At 46.3% G+C, this 24,299-nt stretch overlaps 1 protein-coding gene across 10 annotated transcripts in view; it reads left to right on the forward strand.

The window, feature by feature from the left end:
* The window catches only part of BAIAP2 (BAR/IMD domain containing adaptor protein 2), an 88,760-nt gene that overhangs the window by 24,194 nt on the left and 40,267 nt on the right, over window positions 1–24,299 (forward strand). For all 10 annotated transcript variants that reach the window (XM_073311971.1, XM_073311967.1, XM_073311974.1 and 7 more), the window contains 3 exons: window positions 18,540–18,601; window positions 19,379–19,450; window positions 20,285–20,422. In XM_073311971.1, the coding sequence (XP_073168072.1) occupies window positions 18,540–18,601; window positions 19,379–19,450; window positions 20,285–20,422 (272 nt within the window). The remainder of the gene's footprint in view (window positions 1–18,539; window positions 18,602–19,378; window positions 19,451–20,284; window positions 20,423–24,299) is intronic.

Consider the following 24,299-nt stretch of genomic DNA (forward strand, 5'->3'; position numbering starts at 1 on the left):
ACAGTGGACGAGAAGCTGGATATGAGTCAGCAGTGTGCCCTTGTTGCCAAGAAGGCCAATGGCATTTTGGGATGTATAAGTAGGGGCATAGCGAGCAGATCGAGGGACGTGATCGTTCCCCTCTATTCGACATTGGTGAGGCCTCATCTGGAGTACTGTGTCCAGTTTTGGGCCCCACACTTCAAGAAGGATGTGGATAAATTGGAGAGAGTCCAGCGAAGGGCAACAAAAATGATTAGGGGACTGGAACACATGAGTTATGAGGAGAGGCTGAGGGAGCTGGGATTGTTTAGCCTGCAGAAGAGAAGAATGAGGGGGGATTTGATAGCTGCTTTCAACTACCTGAAAGGGGGTTCCAAAGAGGATGGCTCTAGACTGTTCTCAATGGTAGCAGATGACAGAACGAGGAGTAATGGTCTCAAGTTGCAGTGGGGGAGGTTTAGATTGGATATTAGGAAAAACTTTTTCACTAAGAGGGTGGTGAAACACTGGAATGTGTTACCTAGGGAGGTGGTAGAATCTCCTTCCTTAGAGGTTTTTAAGGTCAGGCTTGACAAAGCCCTGGCTGGGATGATTTAACTGGGAATTGGTCCTGCTTTGAGCAGGGGGTTGGACTAGATGACCTTCTGGGGTCCCTTCCAACCCTGATATTCTATGATTCTATGATTCTGAGAGTTGCTGCTGAGGGCTTTTTGCCATGTAGACGTACCCTTTGACATCTTGCCTTGTCTTCCAGAATGGAAGAAAACTATTCTTTCCTACTGACTCCGCCTGCTGGTCTTGCTAGCCTATATTACCGTACTAGGTAACTGCCTTAGTACTCGGTAATATAATCTCTAAGGAGCAGTTGATTATGGACAAAGGCTTCAGATGAGGTGACTTTAGGTTTCCAAAATTAGGAACCGTAAACCTCCTGTCTTCAATTTGGATCAGTCCTGCTTTCAGTAAGTTCCACGCAAAATTCCATTTCCTGACTCCTTTAGTTTACTGTAAATCCTACACTGATTCTGACATTGGCCCAACTATACACAATACGCTGGCTTAATCTGAAGCTTTTGTGGAGAAGCATTACATGTCATATTGACATCTAGTTTATCAGATTAAAACTGCCCACCGTAATCTGCTTCTGTGTAATAAATGAACACTAAAAAGAAATCTGATCTCCTGGTGGATGGTGCATGGAGCAACAACAATAATGAAGGTTGTACAAGTATCTCCATTTGAAAGGTTCATCTTCAGCTTCTCCTAGTTCTTCCAGTTTCTTTACCTTCTTTGCGGAAATATGTGGCACCCTAGCTTCGATCCCAGAAGTGACAGTTTTTTTGTAAAGTTTTTTAGCAAAAATAGTTCAGCTGTATGAGAACGTAACTGTCCCATTTATATTAAAAGCCTTTCGCTTCCCTTTTTGAACCGCTTCAAAAGATTTGAGAGAGAAACTTGAAGTCTGGTGTGTGTCATTTGGTGATCTGGTGGGAATTCATTGGAGTCTGTGAAAAATATAAAGGTTTTAAAGAAGGGCTTCTGGAACGTACATACTGCATACATACGGAATCTGCCAGCATTCTTTTGGTTGGGTGACTTCAATATTTTCAGTGCGTTTGAAAAAGGTTTTGAGTGTTGCATTTTTAATTCTTGTTGCACAGCTCCTTGGCTCAGGGCTTTAAAATTTAAAATAATGAAAATATTTTAATGACCCTTGCAGTTTTGCTCTCTAGTCTGAATAACTAGACCTAAAATAAAAGCCCGTGTGTAGTTATTCATGTTCTAGTGGGTGTGGTCTAATATTGACAGCTTTTGCTGCCTGGGTTTTTAAAAAGCGTAGTTTATGGGAGACTAAAATTGTGGCTAAAGTCTGGGAGAGCTGATATGGTCAATGACATAAATTGCTTCCTAGCCTGATTCCTAATCAGAGAATTCTTCATCGGGCATGGGAGAGGTGACCTTCTGAAACTGGCTTTTTAAACAGCATCCTTGATTGAAGGTATTAGTCTTCCTGGGAAGACCTTGAACTTGTCGGTCCTTTTTAACAAGATACAATTCACTCGCTGATAGCATCGAACAAGTGCCATTTGTTTACTTTGATCTAGGTTACCTCATTCATTACTGGAAGTTTTAACTGGCAGTTAAATTACTATCTTGCATTAGTGGAGCAAACCTACGATGACCCTCCCTTTGTGTTTTTGGGGGGAGGGGGGATAATCTTCCTCCTTTACCAGCATGAAAAGATGTTCCCAGATGTGTGCAGTGACTTCGTCCTGTTCTTCTTTTTAGGCTATGTCTACACTGTCAAATTGAATGACACAACTTTTGTCGTTCACAGGTACTTAAACCCCTCTTTGCCGCGGCAAGTGCCTGTGTGAATGCCTGCGTGGTCTGCTGGAGCACTGCCTGTCGACAGCGCAAACCCCAAAAGTGCCAACAAACAGCGTTCGCACTGCCTGACTTTTAGCGACACGGCCATGTCAACCAGGCCGTGTCGCTAAAAGCTGTGTAGTGTAGACATGGCCTTAGCCTGGGATTTTTTTGTCTCATAGGCTCACAGACTTTAAGGTCAGAAGGGACCATCGTGATTAGCTAGTCTGATGTCCTACACACTACAGGCCCCAGAATCTCTCCCACCCACTCCTGAAATAGACCCCTAAGCTGGCTAAGTTACTGAAGTCCTCAAATCGTGGTTTAAAGACTTCAAGTTACAGAGAATTCACCATTTACACTAGTTTAAATCTGCAGATGACCCGTGCCCCATGCTGCAGAGGAAGGCAAACCCCTCCCCCAGGGTCTCAGCCAATCTGCCATATTTGGGGTCAGGAAGTAATTTTCCCCTGGGTCAATCAGTTAGACCAGTGTTTTTCAACGAGGGGTACGAGTACTTTGGACATACGCACAGGTCTTCCAGGAGGTCCATCAACTCCTCGAGATCTTTGCCTAGTTTTACTACAGGCTACGTACCAAGCACCAGCAAAGTCAGTACAAACTAAAATTTCATAGACAATGACTTGTTTATACTGCTCCATATCCTATACACTGAAATAGAAGTACAATAATTCTATCCCAATTGATTTATAATTGGATGGTAAAAGTTAGAAAGTCAGCAATTTTTCAGTAATAGTGTGCTGTGATGCTTTTGTATTATGTCTGATTTTGTAACTTTTTAAGTGGGGTGAAACTTGGGAGCATACAAGACAAATCGGGCTCTAGAAAGGGCACAGTAGTCTGGAAAGGTTGATAACCACTGAGTTAGACCCTGAGCATGTAGGCAAGACCCACCAGGCAGGCAGTTGAGATATTTTTGTTGTTTTGAAGAAGAATGCCAAGTCTGACACAGCTGAATGCCAAACTCTGCTGTCCTACCATCCAGGGGAGAAAGTCACAGGTCGCTGGCTGCTTAACCTTTCCTCTCCAGAATGTAGACATTGCTTTCTTGCCATTCTAGGAAGAGGGACTGTTGTCAAATGTGTCTGACCTCTTTATAAAAGTTAATGAGGAATATTGTGAGGGTAGAGTCCATGTCTCAGATTTCCAGCCTGTTCTAACATTTGTAGAATGAATGTGTGAGTGTAATGGGCTCTTTCCATTTTGACTGAGCCGAAAGTGGAAAAACTGCCATCGCAAGTTTTATTCCTTTAGTCCTGTACAACTTTCCAGCCTGTCTTGAGAACCCAGGCTTACTTAATCCTCCTGATGATGTTTGTTCACTCCTCTGAGTTGAATCTTGTGAGTTTAATGAATGTTGCTTGTTGAGTTTGTTTGAAATCTGTCAGCGGCCTTTCTAATCCACCTCAGGCCTCCACCCACACACATTTAATTCTCTGTTCTCTGGTTCCTAGTCTAAAATCTGATTGTGGAGAATGTATAAAAGACAAGTGTGTAGAAAGGATGATCTCATGTAGTAACATACAGCCAGAATGCTTTATTCTTATTCCTTTAATAGACACTCTGGTTTGTTGAGCATTTAAGTAGAGGTGTCTCTCTGGTGTCTGCTCCGATCAGAACTCCACTAGGAAGCCTCAAGTTGACAACACTGGACTTCATGTGTAGACAAATGCTATCTCATGGAAGAGGGGGGGATGAAAATCGCCTCCTTCCTCTCGATGCTCAGTAACAAACAGCAACCGATTTTGGAATGTTCTGTCTGCATGCCCCAGAGAGGGCCTTAAAAGTGCCTTGTACAGGGGAAAATTGGGCTTTTCCTGATGCACAAAGAACATGACCATTATTTCACTGCTTCTCTTTCTATCTTTAAAATATCAGGAAAATAAGGGAAGACCAGACTTGAGCTGGAAGTCTATTTGGAGCTTTCTCTGCCTCTGACCGAAAGGGCCAGAGGTGCTGAAGCTGTACTGGGATCACGTCTCCCTCCTCTCTGGCAGACATTTGTGTTTAAATAGCTATTAAGCTTTCTGCCGTGATCTCTCCTGGATGTCCTCACCACTGCATGTTTGCGCTGGCGGCTCAGGGTCCATATTGTGTTGTCTGGGTCTTAGAGTGTAAGCTTCTAGAGGCAGGGACTGTGCCTTATGTTTGCACGTGTGCTAAGAACAGTGATATATGGGAAGTGACGAGACTCCCTAGGTAGGTACTTGGGGAGAGATTGCATGAAGTAAGGAATTCCCTGAATGTTTCTTTTTCATTGATGCTGCAGATTAGGTGGGGCGCTACCCAGAGAGCACAGGCAGACTTCTGCTCTGACTTGGTGTACTGTGATGCTCTCCAATGATTTGTGTGGATCCTTGCTGGAAAGAAGGGCAACACCTATCGTGCACAAAGCTGCTCTAGGAAGTTACTCTGAGCCCTTGTTAATGAGTTGCTGAGTGGGAGTTGAGTATTCGATATTTCACGGTATGCTGCCCTGAAAGGAAAACAATGTGCAGTCAGACAGATTGTAAATTAAGTGTGTCTGTAGCTGGTGGTTCTGAAGCATTGACTTGGTGTTGGAGAAGAAAACTTAAGGGAGGGTTTTCATGGTCTTTCATAGGCATGGAGTGCTGCAAGTCAAGCAAGTATACCCAGGTTGGGGTGAGGTGCAGTCCGGCCAGCAGTGAAACTATAGACTAGTTGCCTGGATGTTCCTGGGAACTGAGGGTACAACTACACTGCGCCCCCCCCCCCCCCCCAAAAAAAAAAAAAAAAGGCAGTGAGCCTCAGAGCCTGGGTCAGTGGACTCCGGCTGTGGGGCTAAAAATAGCAGTGGAGACATTCCCACTCGGGCTGGAGCCTGGGCTCTGAGACCCTCCCACCTCGCTGGATTTCAGAGCCTGGGCTCCAGCCCAAGGGGCAAAGCCTGCTGCTGTTCTTAGCCCCGTAGTGTGCCCTGGGCTCTGAGAGTCTCTCTGCAGCGTAGACGTGCCCTCTTTCACTTTGCTTCACTGGGACGAGGCTTTCAAACCCTTTCCCTGCTTGTTTCATTCTAGTGTCTATCGGCATCTCTTCAGTTCTTGTTCCCTATGCAGAAAAACTAGACCCGCGCCCATGGTGCGAACTCCACCTCTGGGAGAGACTCCTTGTGCTGCTTAATTCAGTGTGTGCCATGCCTAGGCACAATGGGTCCAGGCCCGTAAGAAAGGCTCCGAGGCACTATGGCAACACCAAGAACAGTGATTCAGAGGCGTCTTGGAGGAGCTGTGTACTGATTTCAGAAGGGGGTTCGATGCTGAGAGCTTGGCTGAAGAGCGACTGGTCACTGTAGAGCCTGGTGGGTTTGGGCTTGGAACTGACACGGTCTTTGGAAAGAGCTTCTGAAGAATGTCCGTAAAATTTTACTGAGTCACCGGCCAAGGGGTCATGCTCTCCGAGGTGCCTCAGGCGTAGTCCTTCGAGACTAGTTACACAGTGGGTCATGGTCAAGGCTCTGCATTTTCTCCCCCTTCCTCCTCCCAGCAAGCAGTTATCGGCAGCTAGTGACTTTCCTCTCTGCCCAGTGGGCACTGGCATGGTGAGACTCTAACTAGACTTCACGGGGGGAGTTGCAGAGCAAGTCCAGAAAACCCCTGCAGAGCTGGAGGAGAAGCCGTGGTTCCCTATTCACAGGGTTCCTCTCGGATCTCTCAAGGCTGCTGCTGCAGGAACTTTCCCTGAAAGAGGAAGGAGAATAGGGTGGTTAATCTCCCATTGCTGAGATGAAACTACCCTCTGATGGAGAACAATTTCCTTCTGGGATTTGCATTTGATATACAGTTTGCCCGATCTAATCCTAACCGATGGCACTGCCGTGTTAAAGCTTTGTTCTGGAGCTGTTTGTAATGTAAGTGGAGAAGACTAGACTTCCAAACCTTAAAAACTGCCCTTGTAAGGCAAGATTTAAAATACACCCTTTAGAAACTGCAGATGGATGTATGATAAACACCTCTAGGGCAAGGGTACATTCTGCTTTGCTTTTACTGCATGCTGAGAAGGATTTCTGTAGTCTGATCTGCAGGAGAAAAGCCTGGTGAGGCTCCATGGCAGATCACTTAAGGAGAATCCCAACCCAGGACCAGAATACTGCCTGCCTGCATTCTAGCATGGACAATTGGATTTGGGGGGGCATGTGCGCGCTCATTTAGGAACTGAGCAATGTGGCCTACTGGGGCTGGGGAAGTCCCAGATATTACTTGTTAAACTGGTTTTGATAGAATTGTTAACGTGTGAGGTGTGTTCTTTAAGCGTAGAACCAGAGCATGCCCTGCCTCTTGAACGTACTGGTGCCGTTGGCCCAGATGGGAAGCTTTGTAGTACTGTGCCAAATCTTCTGGGGCATTGTATTAATCTCTTAATTGGCTTTGCAGTTCTCAGGTAGCAGCTTCCTATGGCAGCAGAGAGATAGTTATAAACACTGTGAATGTTAAAGGTCATTTGTCTGAGTAAGGCAGTTAATCTGGAAACAGATGTACGAGGGACCAGGGACTGCTGCTTATGGAGCTGGCTAATGGTGTTGGGTGCTGCTCAATTGCTTAACACATCCGTTTAGTCTCATCTGCGAGGGATACAAAGGAGAACCCAAGCTGAATGTCCTGAAATGCTGCCTAACGGCCAGGCCTATCAGACTGTGGAATAGTGCCCCTATGGCGAGTCCTATTCGCTGGTGGAGTAACCTCCCTTTGGAAGTCGTGGAAGCCCCATTGCTTGAGTCATTTAACATGGGACTGGGCAAAGCGCTGAATCACCGATAATCCTGAACTGGCAGGAGAACGGCCTCTCTGCACCTCTCCCATTTGTGATCCTGTTAAGAGCTCATCGGTCAGAGACCTAAACTGTGCCCTGTACACATAGGAAGCCGTGCCCTCGTGTGGCTTAATCCTAAAATTTCTCAGATTTAAAGTAACTGCCTTGGGGAATGGTGCCAGGGGTTACTCTTGGGGACGGAGTAGGGAAAGTGCATCTTCATACTGCTGCTGGTGAGTCTGTTTGAAACACGGGGCGAACGCTCTTCACAGCAGCTCTCTGGCCTCCCTTAAATCTGGTTGGAGATACAGTTGTGCCATTAGCCCCCCATTGATTCAGGAAGCAGACTTTCTGACTCTGCCTCTCCTCCCTGCGCCCCCAATGGACGGCTGCCATTCCTTTCTTCAGCCCCTTGACAAGAGACCAGCTGTGCATGTGTTCCCGGGAAGCCCGGTGTGCAAAGCAATGAATCACTCAGGATAGCGCATGGGATTTTTAGCTGCTTGATTTTTGACCGTGAAGTCCCAATGAAACTGCCGACCTAGTGAGTGTCTATTTTCGAGGCCTATTGACTTGTTCAGTGTGAGGATGAAGAGCCCGCTCTGTACAGCAGCACACCCTGCATACAAAAAAAGGCATGTGGTTCGTACCCTCTTCGCTCCTCTTCATGCTTCACATAGGTCGTCTGTTTCCTTCAGGTTCAGAATGTAGCCAGAACGTGTACTCTGTACCAGTCGCTTCTGTAGCTTTGCTTCATTATCTGTAAAGTGTCCGTTGTCTGGGACTTTGACTTTCATAGGCTAGGTTTTCTTTAATGCTTTTCTGTACACTATAACCTTGGTCAAAACAATCGCTGTTACCATTCCCATTTCGCTGGGAAAAGCTGATCATCAACATCATGACTAAGGAGTACGAACATTAATTCAGTACGGTCCACTTAAAGCCAGCATCCACAAACCCTGCAGGAAATGGATTTTCCTCTGTAACATCAAAAGTACCAAAATGCAATGAAAACCCTTCTTAAATTAATGACTGCCCCAACAATGGGTTTTCTGTTTTGGTGCCTGTATTGACTTCAGCAGGAAAGCTTTGGAGGCTGTGAAAGTCGGAGCTATTATGCAAATAAACATTTCCTGTTTACATAACCAAAATAGTTTTGTGAGACCGTGGGGTGCTGTTAAATGAACACCTGTTGAAAGAGCACATTGTTTAGTGGTCGTTTCTAGCCAGTCTCTACAGCATGGTAGGAACCTCTTATTTTTAGTTACTCCTCCAACAGTAATGTCTTTAAGAGAGATCACCAGCCTGTTGAGGCTCCCAAACTTGCCTACCTTTGAAGGCAGAGGTCTCAGTATCCCTAAATCTCAAAGAGGCTGCCTGTCCCTTTAACTGGGAATTGCTACAGCCCGTAGCCTAACAAATGACTGACTCTCAATTAGCCAGTTTCTGCAATCCAATTAGTAACCTTGATAAGCCTGACAAATTTCAGATGGGGGCTGATTTTCTTTCTCTCTCCATTTTGGGTGGCGGAACTGAGGGGGAGTGGGAAGGTTGCACTCTAAAAATTCTTATCACCTTCCAAACATCTGCTGGCGTATGTGAAAACAAAAGACCTTGTGAAAAGGAAAGAAGATTTATTGACTCCCATAGAAATAAGTCTGGCAATGAGACAGGCTGACTAGGGATTTCTTCACATGGGCTCGGTGGGATCCAGAATGTTTTGTTATAGGTGTGTGCGTCAGAAAGGTGCATCATGCATATCAAAGTCGCTGTGTGCATAGCTGAATGGCAGGTTTCCCCTTGTCTCTTGGCTGAACGAACCTTTTCCAGCTATGCTATTTGACCAGGTACCGATAAAGTACTAGTGCATAACTTGTATGGGGTGTGTTAAGATGGCCTGAGATTATTGGTGATTAACAGGAAAGTCAACTTAACTCTCTTCTTTGAGTTCTCACCTACCATTTGATAAGACTGGTATGGAAAGTTGAGAGAGAAATGTCCCTCTCCACTTAGCTTACCTCTTGCATTTCTCAGCACTTTGCATGTAGCTAGAGTCCCCTGTTTCTGTAACTTCCATGCCAGAGGTACCTTTTTATTTTTTTTAAGAGAAAAATGTGACGGCAAAACCACGAAAACGGGCATGACAAACCTGGAGCTACTGGTACTTGAGGTTTTACTGTAAACTAGCTTTCCAGATACCATTGTCCCTTCAAATACCTGCGGTTTGTTCTCGCTCTTCCTGTGATAAAGCTGCTCGTTGCCTTAGAAGAAAATGCTGTCATTCTGAGTAACCAGAAGTTTTAAAGGCTTCAGAGTTTTTTAAATGGAATGTCTCCCCCACCTGCCTTCTAGGGGAGACCTGCTCTGCAAGAAGCAGGCCTAGTCGTTCAGGTTTATGGATATCACTAACAGATTCTGTGTCCTGTATGAAGAAGGCTACAGCTGCTGTGATGCTGAACCGGCACCTATCAGCAATTCTTGTTCCTCTGCCACATTTGGGCATTGGAGGCATTTGTTTCCTCTCCCTCCCCCTTCCCTTCACTAGGGTTACTGGTGCTCAAATGCAGAAGGTTCATGTAATTTCTTGTTGGCTGAGTCTTTGCCATTGTAATGAGGTCTGTATATTGATGACCTCCTGTGTCAGCTAATTAGTACTTTACCCTGAATATAGTCACTACCTCTCCCCTGTGTAAGCTTCCTGGGTAATTGGACATTGGAGATGCACTGATGAATGCTGGGGGGGGGGGGGGGGAATGCATGTATTTGGAGGGGAACAGCTACCTAAAAGAAAAGAACTGACCCTTGGTGCAGAATCTCTTTAACATATAAGTAGTAAAAATGCAGCTAGATAACTGCTTAGTTTAAAAAAAAAAAAAAAAGTTAATTTTCTGTAATATGCTAGACTTTTGAGTTTGCTTTAAATACAGGGGAAAAGCAGCTGACCTATTCTATGGCTTCTCTTGTGTTTAAATAAAGAAACTAGATCCAGTTTGTCTAATAGTTGGATCCCAGTAAACGATGGGACCAGAATTGATCAACTGCAAAGATTTCCTCTGCTTTCCAGCACAGTCCCATAGGGCTGGTGAGTTGCTAATAGAACTCTGGAAATGCTTGTTTGGTTTTTTTAGCTGCAGGAAATAAATGGAGGCAAACCATTTCAAGAGGAAATGGAGCATTTGTACTAAACTTGTGCCAGGCACTGGGCTGGGTGACCCACCCCCTGCCCCAGCTACAGATGTTTGAAGCTTGATCTTGCTCCCTGTTGCTTTTTAGAATGGATAATGGCAAAGTCAAGTCCTCAAATCGTGTTGCTTGGCTGAGGCTTCAGTATTGAAACAAATGTCTCCGTAACCTGGATCCCATCTGTACCATTTGCTGCATTTCATCGGCTTGAAGCCCAGATGTTAACATTGAGAAGAAATAAGATTGTAAAACAAGGATGAAAACATAACCATTGTGTTTAACAAATCTCACTGGTGTGGAGAAGTCCAGTTTCACCAAGTGCCTAATGTATCCTTGAGGATGGACTGCATGAGAGCTATATGCAATTAGAATGGTTCACAGGGGGCTGTTACATTCCATAAGAATCCATGGAGCAGCTGTTCCTAAGCCTCTGCAGAACTGAGCTCCAGCTACCATTTCCTGGTATCCAAATGGTACAAGTCTGACTTACTGGTGATCTATCGGTCCCCTGTGTTATACAAACAGATGAAATGGGGCGTGATCTCCTGACAGCCACCCCCGCTCCTCCCCACATGGTCCAAAACTTGAGACTGGTTGTACTTCCAGGGTGAAATTCTGGCCCTTTTGAAGTCCAATGGCAAAACTCCTACTGATGTCAATGGGGCCAGGATTTCACCCCTGGTCGTTAAACTTTCCTCAGTGCAGCTCTGTACACAGCATAAGCAATGATTTGTTTCCCCCGAAGATGCCAGACCAGCCTTATTCAACGAATGCCCAAAGTCCCTCCACGCAAGTAGGGCTGAAATGAGCTGTTCCTTGGCCCCATTGGGTGGGGGGAAAAAAGCACAATTCTCTTCGTGGGCTTGTCTTCCTTCTCTAAGCACTAAAACTCTGGCTGCACAAGCTGTCCTACTTCTGAGGCGCTGCCATTCATTCTCCTTGGATTTGAATGCCTTTTGCTTGACATCAAAGGATTTAGCTAAAGGCACCTAACCAGCCATTGAAAAATCTGATTGATCTTCATCTAGGGTTTCAGGACACACAATCTTGCAATCCATCTGCTTTGCTAGTGTCGCCAGTTTTATTTCTTAACTGTTTAAAATGCCTTTTTGTTTTTTGCTCCCCTTGGTAGTATTCTAGCCTCCAGAGCTTCTCCCCATCCATGTTAACCATAACGAGGGGATACCTCCTGCACAAATAGGAAAACATGGGCTGTCTTCTGGCCACGTCCCCCCAGCACTCCTTTCTGGTTCAGCTTCATCTTTGGGTTTTTACATATTTAAGAGAGCTGAATTTCCCTGACTTCCTGCCATGCTGGCAACATAGAGGAAGGTAAGATTAGCCCAGCGGAGGGCAACAAAAATGATTAGGGGGCTGGGGCACGACTTACAAGGAGAGGCTGAGGGAACTGGGATTATTTAGTCTGCAGAAGAGAAGAGGTGAGAGGGGATTTGATAGCAGCCTTCAGTTACCTGAAGGGGGGGTTCAAAGAGGATGGAGCTAGGCTGTTCTCAGTGGTGGCAGATGACAGAACAAGGAGCAATGGTCTCAAGTTGCAGTGGGGGAGGTCTCGGTTGGATATTAGGAAACACTATTTCACTAGGAGGGTGGTGAAGCACTGGAATGCGTTACCTAGGGAGGTGGTGGAATCTCCATCCTTAGAGGTTTTTAAGGCCCGGCTTGACAAAGCCCTGGCTGGGATGATTTAGTTGGTGTTGCTCCTGCTTTGAGTAGGGAGTTGGGCTAGATACTGCCTGAGGTCTCTTCCAACCCTGATATTCTGATTCGAAGATTGGCTGCCCACAGGCAGGCCAAGAATCTCATTCCCCTTGAACTACCACAGCTGAGGTTTCCTTTACTCTGTATGGGGGAGGCATGAAATAAAACTGCTGCCAAGTTGCTCCTAGATGAGGATTACAAATATCCCCGTACAGACCTGTTCCCCTAGAATCCTGCTTTCAGCTGATCAAACTGCTGCCCAAATGCTGGGTTTCAGGCTTGTCTTTGGCCAAAGAATGATCGTTTCAGTGGTGGCTTTAAAAACAAGTAGTATTCCTCTCCTGATACCTCTTGCTCCGTTGATGTTCCATTTAAGGTAGCGTTGGGTAATGAAGACCTAGTTTTGAAGTGGTACCCAATTTATTTAATTGCCGTCTTTTTTTTCTTTTTAATTAAAGAGTCAACTTTCTTAATCAGTTGCTTGTGTCCTGTCTTCTCTGTTCCACTTCCACACCAGGGCTCTCCTGGTTTGGTTCAGAAGAATTGTTTTGTCAGCATTGTTAGTGTTCCACTTTGGTCAAGAGGTACCTCCTCTGTAGAGCAAACTTGTAGCTATCTGCCTTCTACTGCATTTAGAATTGCTGAGATGCTTCCAGAAAGGTGAGTTTATAATCAGGGATAAATCTGGAAGTGAGGAGAACACTTTTTTTTAATCAGTGCACCCTGTCTTTTTAGTCTGTAAGCTCTAGGTCAGCTGCTGTTTGTATCTTTGTGTATTCTACACTACAGAGGACAATTTGTATGTGTGGGGTCCTCCAGTGTGGTCTCAGGAGTACCTGCAAACGCTAACATGTACCTGTTGTGATATGTTCAGGCTTCCCTGTAGTCAGCAAGCCCTGGACTTCGCAGCTTTATTTTTTTAATGTGGTTTTGTTGTGGGAATAGGGTGACCAGATAGCAAGTGTGAAAAATTGGGACACTTTTTTTTCCCAGGGCTGGGATGGTGTAGTTGCGTATGTAAGACACAGGCCCTAATATTGGGACGGCTGGTCACCCTATGTAGGAAGCCTGGTTAAAGTGGTTCTTGCATTTTCCTCTGAATGGCAAGAGGTTTGTGGTCAGTTCAGTCAAAGCTAAATGAGTCTGACGGGGTGTGTGTGTGTGTGGGGGGGGGATGATTGTGTCCCTTCTTTGGCCTTCTCTTCACTGCTCAAGAGGTGGGGGGTGGTTTACCTCAGGGTAACTAACGCCTGTGCGCGATCCCGAGGTGCAAAGACCAGGCACTTGAGTTTTACTGCGAGGTAAGTTGCCCTAAATCCCCTCCAGAGGTTGCCCTCAGTAACTGCTCCTCAGGGTAAAACCCAAGTGCCGCGTCTGCCCTGTTTTTTCCGCTGGGTAGCTCCCATGCCTGAGTTACTCGAAGGTTAAAAAACCTTCTTTAGCAGTGAAGGCAAGGCCTTCGCCACTTTGATTGCACTGCAGGGTTGGCTTGTCACTGCTTGGCCCTTCCCCCCACTCTCAGGGCTGGGGGTGGGGTGCTCCCGGTCAGGCTGAACACTCTTGGCTTGGCATGCTAAGTCTGGGGCAGGAGCCAATGCTTAGCCCCAGTGCTAGAGGAGATCAGACTTCTATTGGCAGGAATCTTGCAACTCTAGTGAGTTAGTGGCAAACTGTCTTGAGCCCATTGGCCCTTCGGACGTATTGTTTGATTGCTTTCCCAGCTCCAGCTTGGCTTCTCGCTCCCATTACAAGTCAGATTGGTTCGTGGATTTTTAGAACAAGTGGCAGCATGGCTTGAGAGTCTCTGTCCGATTGGCGTTACTCTGTGGTCTGATGCACTTAACCGCTTGATCGAAATGCATAATGGGGCGGGGGGGAGAGGAAATGGTGGTGGAGACCATCCCTAGGCCTGGAAAACCTCAAGGTGAAACTTTTCTCCGCACAAAGGGAGGTGCAGCCCTGTGTGTGTTGTTCCACCCTCTGCGAGGTTAGCATGCAAACTCTGGCTGATAGCAGCCCCAGAAAGCCATGTGAAACAACCTGTTTAGCTGTTTCTCTTTGGGTGTGGTGGGTTTAGAGCCCAGTGGACTCACAATGGTGCCTATAGTTCTCTGAAAATGGTTGTGTGAGTCAGACGTAGACTAAAATAGCAATTCTGGTTTGCTTTGTGTATCTAGTCTGTTTACATTCTTTGCAACCATGACATTGTCCCTACCTGACTCCGGACCTGACTTAGAGAGGTGTGTTTGGAGCACATGACAAAGAGCCAGAGTTCAACTCCCATTGCTGCCCCGTAGCCCCAGGCAAGTCTTAGCCACTGGCTGCTTTTCCCTACCAAGTGGGGGGTTGTGTGAGTTAATTAACATGCGTGCGTAAGTAACTGTGTAACTCATGTGCTTGCCTCACTCGCAAGTTCACTGCAAGGTGATGGTTGCGTTGGCGTTTCCATTACGAACACTGTTCTGTGTGGTGCCAAAACCCTGGACGTGGGAGTGACCTTTGCACATTTGTCATTCCAGTGATCTTGGGAGTAACTCCTCCCTTTATACAAAGCCCTGCACAACCGGGTAGGCATCTTGATCAGGGCCTTTGGATGTTAGCAGGGTATAAGCCATAAATCCTCCTCCTGAAATTCACCAAACTCTCAGCAGCGAAAGATGTTGTGCTCTCGTCCTGGATTAGTATGATGTTGCAGATTCTAATCCATGTCATAGACCCTTTTAAATACTTAAATTTGAATTTCCGTGAGGTTTTATTCACGGATTTTAACCCCTTCCTTGCTGCCGGGCCCTGTTTATCTTCGCAGCAGCTTTAAGATAAAATGACTTGGGTGGTGGCTTTTATAGACTTGTGTAGCTCAAGGTGAGCACTCTGAGCACGCCAATACATCCTGCAGTCCGGGAGAGGCTAACTGAGGTTTAGAAGTGCATTTTATCTGCTGCTAGTATCCCTGTGGCCATCCTGGAGGAAGCCTGGATTGGGGAGCTGCTGGGAATGGCTTGCATTCTGGTATAATAAATCTCTAGTATGTTGCCCGGGTCTGTGGTGCTGCTGCCATTGGGTGGGGAGAGCTACTCGTTTGTGCCACGTGTCTGGATTTTTTTTTATTTTTGAAGTGGGATTGGTTTCAGCTCTGGTCGCCAGTGCTCGGAGGGCATTGTCTTGCAAGGGGCAAAGGGAGTTTGTAGAAAGAAAGCTGTAAACCAAGATTTAAAATCTTTGCCAGGAGGAGTCTCTAAGGTCGGGTTTAAAGTGTGTGTCTTGAGGGGTGGGGGGAAGGAAGGGGGTGTTACCTCTCCCTCTAATGCTTGGGATGGGCCCTTTCATCTTTTTCTGAATTAGACTGCAAACTTCTTGGAGCAGAGATGGCTCTCACTGGTTCTTTAAAGGGCTGGGCCCAGATGGTGCTTGACTGAATGTTTGTACACCCTCTTTATGAGAACCTCCACCCTTGCACAATGCATTGAGAGGCGTGGTGTAAGCCAGACAGACCCAAGTTCCACTCGTGAGTCTGCTGTGAACAGTTCCTCCTGTGATGGTGGGTATATCACTTAACCTGCCTGGCTCCCTGTGAAATGGAGGTGGTGGTGTGAGAATTCGTGTCAGCAGAGTGCTTAGAAGATAAAAATGCATGTATTGATGCATTGTCCGTGGAAGAAATCACAGCTGAGTTATAACATTACATCATTTTTCTTGTCCTCAATATAGAGAGAACCATGCGCTTCCCACCATTTAACTTTCACCTATCAACCGGAGAGCAATTTCCTGTAGGTTTTGTAGTGTTAACCTTTTGCCCAGACCTTCCCTTTCATGCACGAAACTATTCATTGCTGAGATTTGTGATGGTAACAGCTGGCTGTGAGAGCATTAAGGCTGAATAGCTTCTTCTTGAACTTTTTACACGGCTCTGCAAGGAGCCTTGTGGTGAGCCTCTGCTGGCTCATTGGCTAGAACAGCCCACATGATCCTTACATCGGCTTTTGGAGAAACTACCTGTGGAGAAGAGTGTGGGTTGAGATCACTCAGAACCAGGTTCTAGACAAGCTTGCTCTCCCCAACACGCCAGAGTAGCCAGAATCCTGTGAAGTTTCAAATGGGGGAAATCCAAACTGCGCTTCCTCTCTCGCCCACTCCCCCAGTCCAGGTCAGCTGTCCCCCGTGGCTTTGCTTAATGCCTGTGGGTGCACTGGCATTGGATGCATGCTTTACCAACTTCCAAAGGTGCAGTTATAACCCTACCCTATCAAGCCATGAGTAGATAAGATTGTTACCCACCAGCTACTTGATAATAACATAAGGGATTGGCGCTCAGTGGTAATTTTTTTTTTTTAATGTTGGGAAAAAGTTTTGAGAGAGAGCGTGTGCAAATAAATTCAGCCCACAAAAGCAAGGCATCCCTTCCCCACCCCATCCCGGTTCATGTTGCTGCACACCATGGTACAATACACAACATGCATGGGTCTCAGCCCCGGTCAAGCCTAGACCCACTCCAATGGCTGGGCAGAGTGGTAACTTTAAATTCTATAAGTGCAGCCTGTCGTGGGTGGAAGTGAGACCCCTGACTTAAACACTTATGGGGTTCTTAGCCTTCTTTTTTTAGCCTGTTTAATTTGGGCACCTGTGTGTTGCCCGTGAGATGAGATTGTACCTGCTTTTCCCACCCTGATGTCGCTTCTTTCAGCATTATTTAGCTGTCTGAGGTTGGCCCTGTATAAGGCAGGGCTTGCTCCTGCCAGTCTCCTTGCACCAGGAGCTCAGGGTCTGCTCTGCAGGAACTGATCTTTAGTGAGGACTCTGTTTTTGTTACATTCCCTTTAATAGACGCTTGCAGCCTGGCTGGTAGGTGCTGAGCGCTCACGAGAACAGAGCAGAATTAGCCAACACTGTGTAAAAGAGACTCAATCGGCCTGCGAGGTTACTTAGATCATCAGTTGTTGCCATGTGCAATTCCTAGCCCAGTGTATTGGGAGGGGGGTTATAATCCAGAAAGAGCCGTTTGGCAGCCCTGACTGTCAGCAGTGTGTCTTGGGTAGCGCTGTGGCCAGGACAAGTTCAGCAGGATGCTGACACTTGCCCTGTAAAATAGAAGAGGCTGGAAGCACAGAGAACTCCTGTCAGAGGAGGGAGGCTCAATTCAGGTCCCCACGGAGCTGCCGCTGCCAAGCTATGGGAGAGCCCAGAGTGGCCATCCTGTCGTCGGAAGCAGGAGGGAGCTGGAGAAGGGTGAGAGAGCTGAGGGGAATTAGAGTAAAATAGTTCCTAACTGCGTCGCTCCTCCGGTTCAAAACGGCCGTGCTTGATATGAGACACATCAGCAGGGCTGAGCTGGGATTAGCGGCTGTAACTATGGCTACTGTTCCTGCACTCAAGACCTTTTTCCCCCCCACGTTTTTCCTTGACGGTAGCTTCACCACCTTTGCAGTGTGGGGCCGTGAGCAGCCTCTCTGGGCCCGTTACGTAGGCTCTTACTTCCTGCCCTTGCTACTGCTGGATTTCTGTGAATTGGTGTTTTTGTTCCCATATGGTATGTTCCTCTGACAAGACCTCATCTCCTTCTAGGACTGAAGCAACTCCCCTCCTCCAATATCTCTGCTCCATATTTTTGTTATAGCAGAGACTGGCTCTTGCAGGTGTTCCTTTTATTCTGTCGCTAAGGCGTCCATGGGGGGCTGACGCATTGCCTCGTATCCTGAGGGATCTCCAAGTACTTCAAAAAACCATGCCCGGCTATAGAAAGAAGGGAGTGGGTTACTCCCCACTGAAATGCATTCTCTGCCGGGGGAGAATGCAGCAGCCATTCTATGTCACCATTACTGTATGCTCCAGTCTTTGAACGTGAGGAAGAACTTCCCTGTTGAGCTACGCTTGGCGGGGGAAAGGGATGTGGAATAGAATTATCCAGTCTGGACTCTGGCCAGGACACCAGGGCTAATGACCAAACACCTGGAGTAAGTGTCGAGGGGATCCCTTAATGACCATGGGTGGTGGGGGGATGTCCAAAAGCTAGAACCTTCAGCTTCACAGCACCCTCTAGTGCCATGCTGGGGAACAGGTTCAGTGCTGATTCAAGCTTGGGACTGTAGTAGCATGCTTGTGCTCCTCAGGGTGGTTGTAGCAAGCAGAACTATGCTTCCAGCGTGGTGAGACTCTTCCGGTACAGGCAGTTCACACTTGTGCAGGGTTCCAGGGTGCTCTGCTCATGCTGCTGCTTGTTCCTTATAATCAGAAAGGGGCAGCGTGTAGGTTTCCAACCCTCCTAGCTAGACATCTGCATGCTTGAGATTTAAATGAGCATCTGATGTAAACACACTCCATGGATGCCCAAGAGCCCTGAGCTTATTCTGTAAACTCAAACTGTAAAGCACTTAGTCTGATCTCTCATTCCTTCAATCTTGTTGATACTAATGGCCCCCTCCTTCCCAGCTGCATCGCTGTGTGTGATGTCTACAGAGAGTGGAGGGTCTTTAAAATCCTCTCCTTTTCTCTTGTCTTTCTAGGGGATGTTCTCTTCCAGATGGCAGAAGTTCACAGGCAGATTCAAAATCAGTTAGAAGAGATGGTAAGTACTGTACAGCTTGCAGACATGTTTTCTAGAGGAGTCTGGGTGGGCCAAATACATAGGACGACCAGCAGGAAGCTTTGGGACCAGCAGCTGTGTCAGCAATTTGTTGGCCTTTAGCTGCATTTCAGTGTGGAACTGCACCACAGGACTGCACAGAGGGGATGCATGAAATAATTGCCAAGCGTTTAGCTAAGAGTAGAAACCTCACTTGGTAAACCCTGACTGAAGAAAAGAATAAATTGTGCGGGGAGGATCAAAAAAACACTAGGATGTCTAGAGAGCACTTGTAAAAATGGTATTGTCTGGGCAAAAGAGCCAGCTACTCAACAAATCTACTTCACGCAGAGCCAGTTAGCACTGGAGGACTTCGATGCTGTGTCCAGGAAACACAATGGGCTTCAGTTTCTAATCCACAGAGACCGACTTTATCTAAAACTTGGTTGTTGGCCTGCTGATGTCCAGGCTCTCCATATGGGCTTCCATCTGTTTCTCTCAGACCGTCAAGCCTCTCTTCCTTTATGTAGCCAATTATACACCTGTTTTTCCCGTATCCAATTGGCTGCCCTAATGTTAACATGCCTCTTTCTGTGTTGTATTCACTATGTCTGTCTGTCTTCACGCTCTGTCTTGTTTCATCCACTGCTCTCCATCAGCCCCTTGTCTCTTCGTCATGAAACTATCCTCTGTATCACACGCTCATGCTCGCTCTGTGTATTTGAATTCGAGGCCAGGTCAGTGTTTGCTAGAATACGTACTTTGGTTTTTGTCTTCAAGCTGAAGTCTTTTCACAACGAGCTACTGACGCAACTGGAGCAGAAAGTAGAACTGGATTCCAGGTATCTAAGTGTAAGTCCATCAGAACTTTATTTTAATATATTAAACAACACGAGCATGTTCCCAGCTCTTCTTTTGACTTTCTCTTTGCTGCTGCCTTCTCCACCAGCATTCCAAGCTTGTCCTAGTCAATATGGGGGTGCGAGTGTTCCACCTTGACTCTGCTCGTTTGGGATCTGAGTACCTTCATGTAATCCTGAATACAGAGGCAGGAGTTAGACTGGCCTCTTGGCATGTTGCAGATTTTTAGCAAAAAATATTCTGTTGATGCTCTAAAACCTGTGGGCTCTAACCATCTCAACCCTGTGATGGCCACACTTAACCCTTTAATGTCTAATTCTGGCCCCCACGCGCATTGGTTCAGCGTACTGTAAGAAGCAGAATTTCCTGTTTAATCTGCATGAACTGATACTAATTATGAATGACTATTTGCATTGTGGTAGTGTCCAGAATGTGCTAGGTGCTTTCTGATCATCTTACACTCCTGGCGCTAAAGAGCATGCCGATTAACTTTCATTGCTGGTAGTGACTGCTCTTTTTTTAAAGAGGAGAGCAATCCTTTTTCTTAATTTGGTAGCCCACCATGAAACCACCAACAAGCTGATATTTCTGCTTTCTGGGTCATTGGGAATCTGGTATCCCCTCGTCTCCCAGAGGAGGATGGCTGCACAGTTGCCTTTTAAACATGCAAGTGTTCTAAAACATGCCTCCTGCATCAGGAACGAGGTTGTGGAGGCCTTGGCTACAAGAAGAATGTAAACCATGCTCATTAGGAGCAGAAAATCTCAGCTGATCTGCTGAGCCATTGTTTCAGCTATTCAGAGCTTCCCCCTGTTTTATATTCAGGCTGCGCTGAAGAAATACCAGACTGAGCAAAGGAGCAAAGGGGATGCGCTAGAGAAATGCCAGGCAGAGCTGAAAAAACTTCGGAAGAAGAGCCAAGGGAGCAAAAACCCTCAGAAGTACTCGGACAAGGAGCTGCAGGTAGGACTGCAGGTAGCAGATTGGTAGTCTGCTGTCAATACTCTCAGTGGTACTGACTGAAATGGGCCTTGCTGAGTACTCCTTTGGTTGCTAAGTTCATAGGATCATAGAAATGTGGGGCTGGAAGGGACCTCGAGAAGTCATCTAGTCCTGTTGCCTGTATACAAAGTATGGTATACTAGACCATACCTGACAGGTGTTTGTCCAACTTGTTCTTAAAGTGATGGGGATTCCGCAACCTCCCTTGGAAGCCTATTCCAGAGCTTAGCTTTTTTTGTCTTTAGTCATCTTTTCTAAAGACTAAACATGCCCAGTTTTGTAACCTGGCCTCCTAGACCAGGTTATTCTAAACCTTTTATCACTTTTGTTGCTGTCCTCTGGACTATCTCCACTTTGTCAGTCTTTTGTGAAGCGTGGTACCCTGAACTGGACACAGCACTCCAGCTGAGGCCTCACCAGTGCTGGGTACAGCAGGGCTGTTACCTCTTGTGTCTTACGAACGACACTCTGGTTAACATACCCCAGAAGATTCGCCTTTTTCACAACTCCATCACATTGTTGACTCGTATTCAATTTGTGATCCACTATCACCCCCAGATCCTTTTTGCCATACTATCACCGAGCCAGTTACTCCCCATTTTGTAGCGGTGCGTTTGATTTTTTTTCTCTCTTAGGTATAGTACTTTGTACTTTATTGAATGTCATCTTGTTAATTTCCGATCAATTCTCCAATTTGTCATGGTTGTTTCGAATGCTAATCCTGTCCTCCAAGGTGCTTGCAACCCCTCCCAGCTTCGTGTCATCCACAAATTTTATAAGCATATGCGCCACTCCATTATCCAAGTCATTAATGAAAATATTGAATAATACTGGACCCAAGTCAGACCCCTGTGAGATGCCACTAGATATGGCCTCCTGGCTGGACAGTGAACCATTGAAAACTGCTCTTTGAGGTTGGTCTGTTAACCAGTTGTGTACCCACCTTATCGTAATTTCAGTTGGACACATTTCCCTAGCTTATTTATTAGTGTGTCATGTGGGACTGTGTGTCAGAAGCCTTACTAAAATCAAGGTATATCACGTCTACTGCTCTCTTCCCCCACCCTCCCCACCCCGGGGTAGGTCAGTAACCCAATCAAAGAAAGAACAGGAGGACTTGTGGCACCTTAGAGACTAACCAATTTATCTGAGCATAATTAACTCTGAAGCAAATTGGGCATTAAATACTTCAGCCTCCTTGATGTCATCCATGTGTAGCTCATCTTCCTCACTAGGTAGAGGACCAACAATCCCCTTTGGCTTTCTCTTGCTCCTAACCTATTTGTAGACCCTCTTCATATTGCTTTTTATGTGCCTTGCTAGGTGTAACTCCTCTTATACCTTAGCCTTTCTGCTTTTATCCCTATATGCTTGTGCTGTTCTTTTGTACTCCTCCTTAGCAGTTGGTCCATGTTTCCATTTATAGGATTCCTTTTTGATTTTTCAGGCCATTTAAAGAGCTCCTGCTGGAACCATACCGGCCTCTTACTATTCTTACCCTATATAGGGAGTTATTTAGCCCTTCACACATCACTCCCCAGAGGCAGCCCAAACGAGGAAGCCCCTTAGATAATGGCTCCCTGTTTTCCCATCACAAATGAGCTGAACGCCCGCAAGGAGCGAGCATGGTCCAGATGATAGAACGTGGGACTAGAAATTAGGAGACCTGGCTCTTCAGTTGGCCATTAGACCCTGGGCAAATCACTTCACCTTTCTCTGCTCTCTCTAAACTGGCGAATGATATTCAGTTTTGCAAAGCGCTTTGAGATCTTCTGATGAAAAGCATTGTATAAGAGTCAGAAGTCAATTGGGCTCATTGGGCAGATGCAAGCCAGTTTCCCAGCAAACAATGGAATCATTTGGCTAGCATCCCATCCAGCTGCCTTTGACTGCTCTAATCTGATGGGATCAGGTCCAATTCACCCAGCTGCAGAATGGGTAAGTAGCCTTTCAGTGTGAGATTGAGCAAAACATGAACCCATGACCTTCAAGACTATATAGTCAAGCACCTTAACCACTCAGCCAGTACATTAATTAATTAATTCTGTCTCCTTGAATTGACTGCGATTGACTCTTCTCTTATCAGTGAAAGACCCAAGAAATAAAACTTTCAACCTGGTGAATTTCCATTGTCAGACACATCTCCCTCTGGATCTCATTCTACTGAAATATTTTCTGTAGCCTCCTGGCTTTAAATTCCTATCCATTTCTTCCCCCTCCACTCCCTCGGTACGACAGCTTGTACATGCTGGAGGCGTTTTTTCATTAGACCGCAAATAACTTCTCTAAATAGTGACTTTTGAGTCAAGCGTACTTGAAAACTGCATACCGTTTTCTAATCAGATTTTGATTGCACCCTCCTGAGACTGCTGCATTTGAGTCCCTAGGCAGAGAGACTCACTCTTCTCTCAAGAACAGCCGGGTACAGCAGTTTGTGTCTTGGGGAGAGGGGTTTGTTTTTGTTTTTTTGTTGTTTGTTTTAATATGCACATTTTAAGAGGCTAAAGCTTCAGGATTTCCAGGCAGGGATAAATGGGGGATAATATTTCATTTCAATGTATCCCACGAAGCATTCTGAGAAGGCATTACTGACATATGCAGAGCATCAGGAATTACTCTCCTGCCTATGTCCTACACTGCACTAAAAGATCTGCAGCGCGCCTGTGGCTGGCCCAGGTCAACAGACACCAGTTTGGGCTGGAGGAGGGATAGGCTAAACAGTGCAGTGTAGACACTTGGGCTGGAGCCTGGGCTCTGAGACTCACCCTCCTCGTAGGGGTTCGGAGCCGAGGCTCCAGCTCAAGCCCAAACATCTACCCTGCAATTTTCAGTCCCACCGCCTGAGACCCAGGAGCCCAAGTCAGTCAACCCGGGCTCTGAGACTTGGTGCTGTGAGGTTTTTATTGTGCCTTCTATTGACAGCAATGGACATGCAACCTGGATGGTGGCACAGGGTGTATTGGGGTGAGGGAGGGTGCTTGGGGGTTAATGACTGTATTCATAGAGTGAGTTAATCTCTTGTGGAAGTTACTGACCTTCAATTCAGGCCTCACTGGCAACACATCTGGGAGGAGTGCAAGTTTAAGCAAGCAGTTAATACATGGATCTGTAAACACCCTTCTGGCCTGAAATGCTCTTTCTCCTTGTCTGTCTCTGTTAGTTCTAGCCACGGCTGTGGAGTAAATACAGTGTCAATGGCCCATTCCTGTAGGCAAAATTAACCTACAGGCCAGATGACTTGCTACCTCCTGTCTCTAATGCAAAACTTTCAGCAGCCGTGTTGCCCCTGGGATCCAAGTTAACCAAAGGTTATTTGAATGCGGTCATACTTCCTGAATGTTCCCTTTTTATCTAAGCTGACCTAAACATAGGTGACAGCTCCTCAGCCTGGGTCTATTGAAGTTCTCTGTACCGAACAGCAGATGTGAATTACTCACCAGCTAATTAGAATGAAGATTCTGTAGGGGAGAGTACCTTTTCTAATTGTACTAAAACTCCACGAGTGAGTTATTCTGTTAGCAGCGTAGAGCAGAAAGATCACTGAAGGGAAAAACTGGAAGTGTTTATCAGCATTCTTATCTCAAGCTTCCAGAAAGAATTCTTCTGCTTGTTTAAAATGCTGCATACTGAATTCTTACTGATCTGTCACTCCTAACTCTGTCCTGAGGCATCATTTATCCAGTGGCGTTTTTACAGTGGGAGTGCTGAGAGCCATTTAACAAAACTGAACCCTTTATATGGTGGAAACCACTTCAAGCCCAGGGGTGCTGCCGCACCCCAGCACCCTGAGTTTTAGCACACATGCTTGTATCCACCTGAGGTTGTTTAAGAAGCTGGC

The sequence above is a fragment of the Lepidochelys kempii genome, chromosome 14, assembly GCF_965140265.1.
Source record: "Lepidochelys kempii isolate rLepKem1 chromosome 14, rLepKem1.hap2, whole genome shotgun sequence".
Lineage (NCBI taxonomy): Eukaryota > Metazoa > Chordata > Testudines > Cheloniidae > Lepidochelys > Lepidochelys kempii.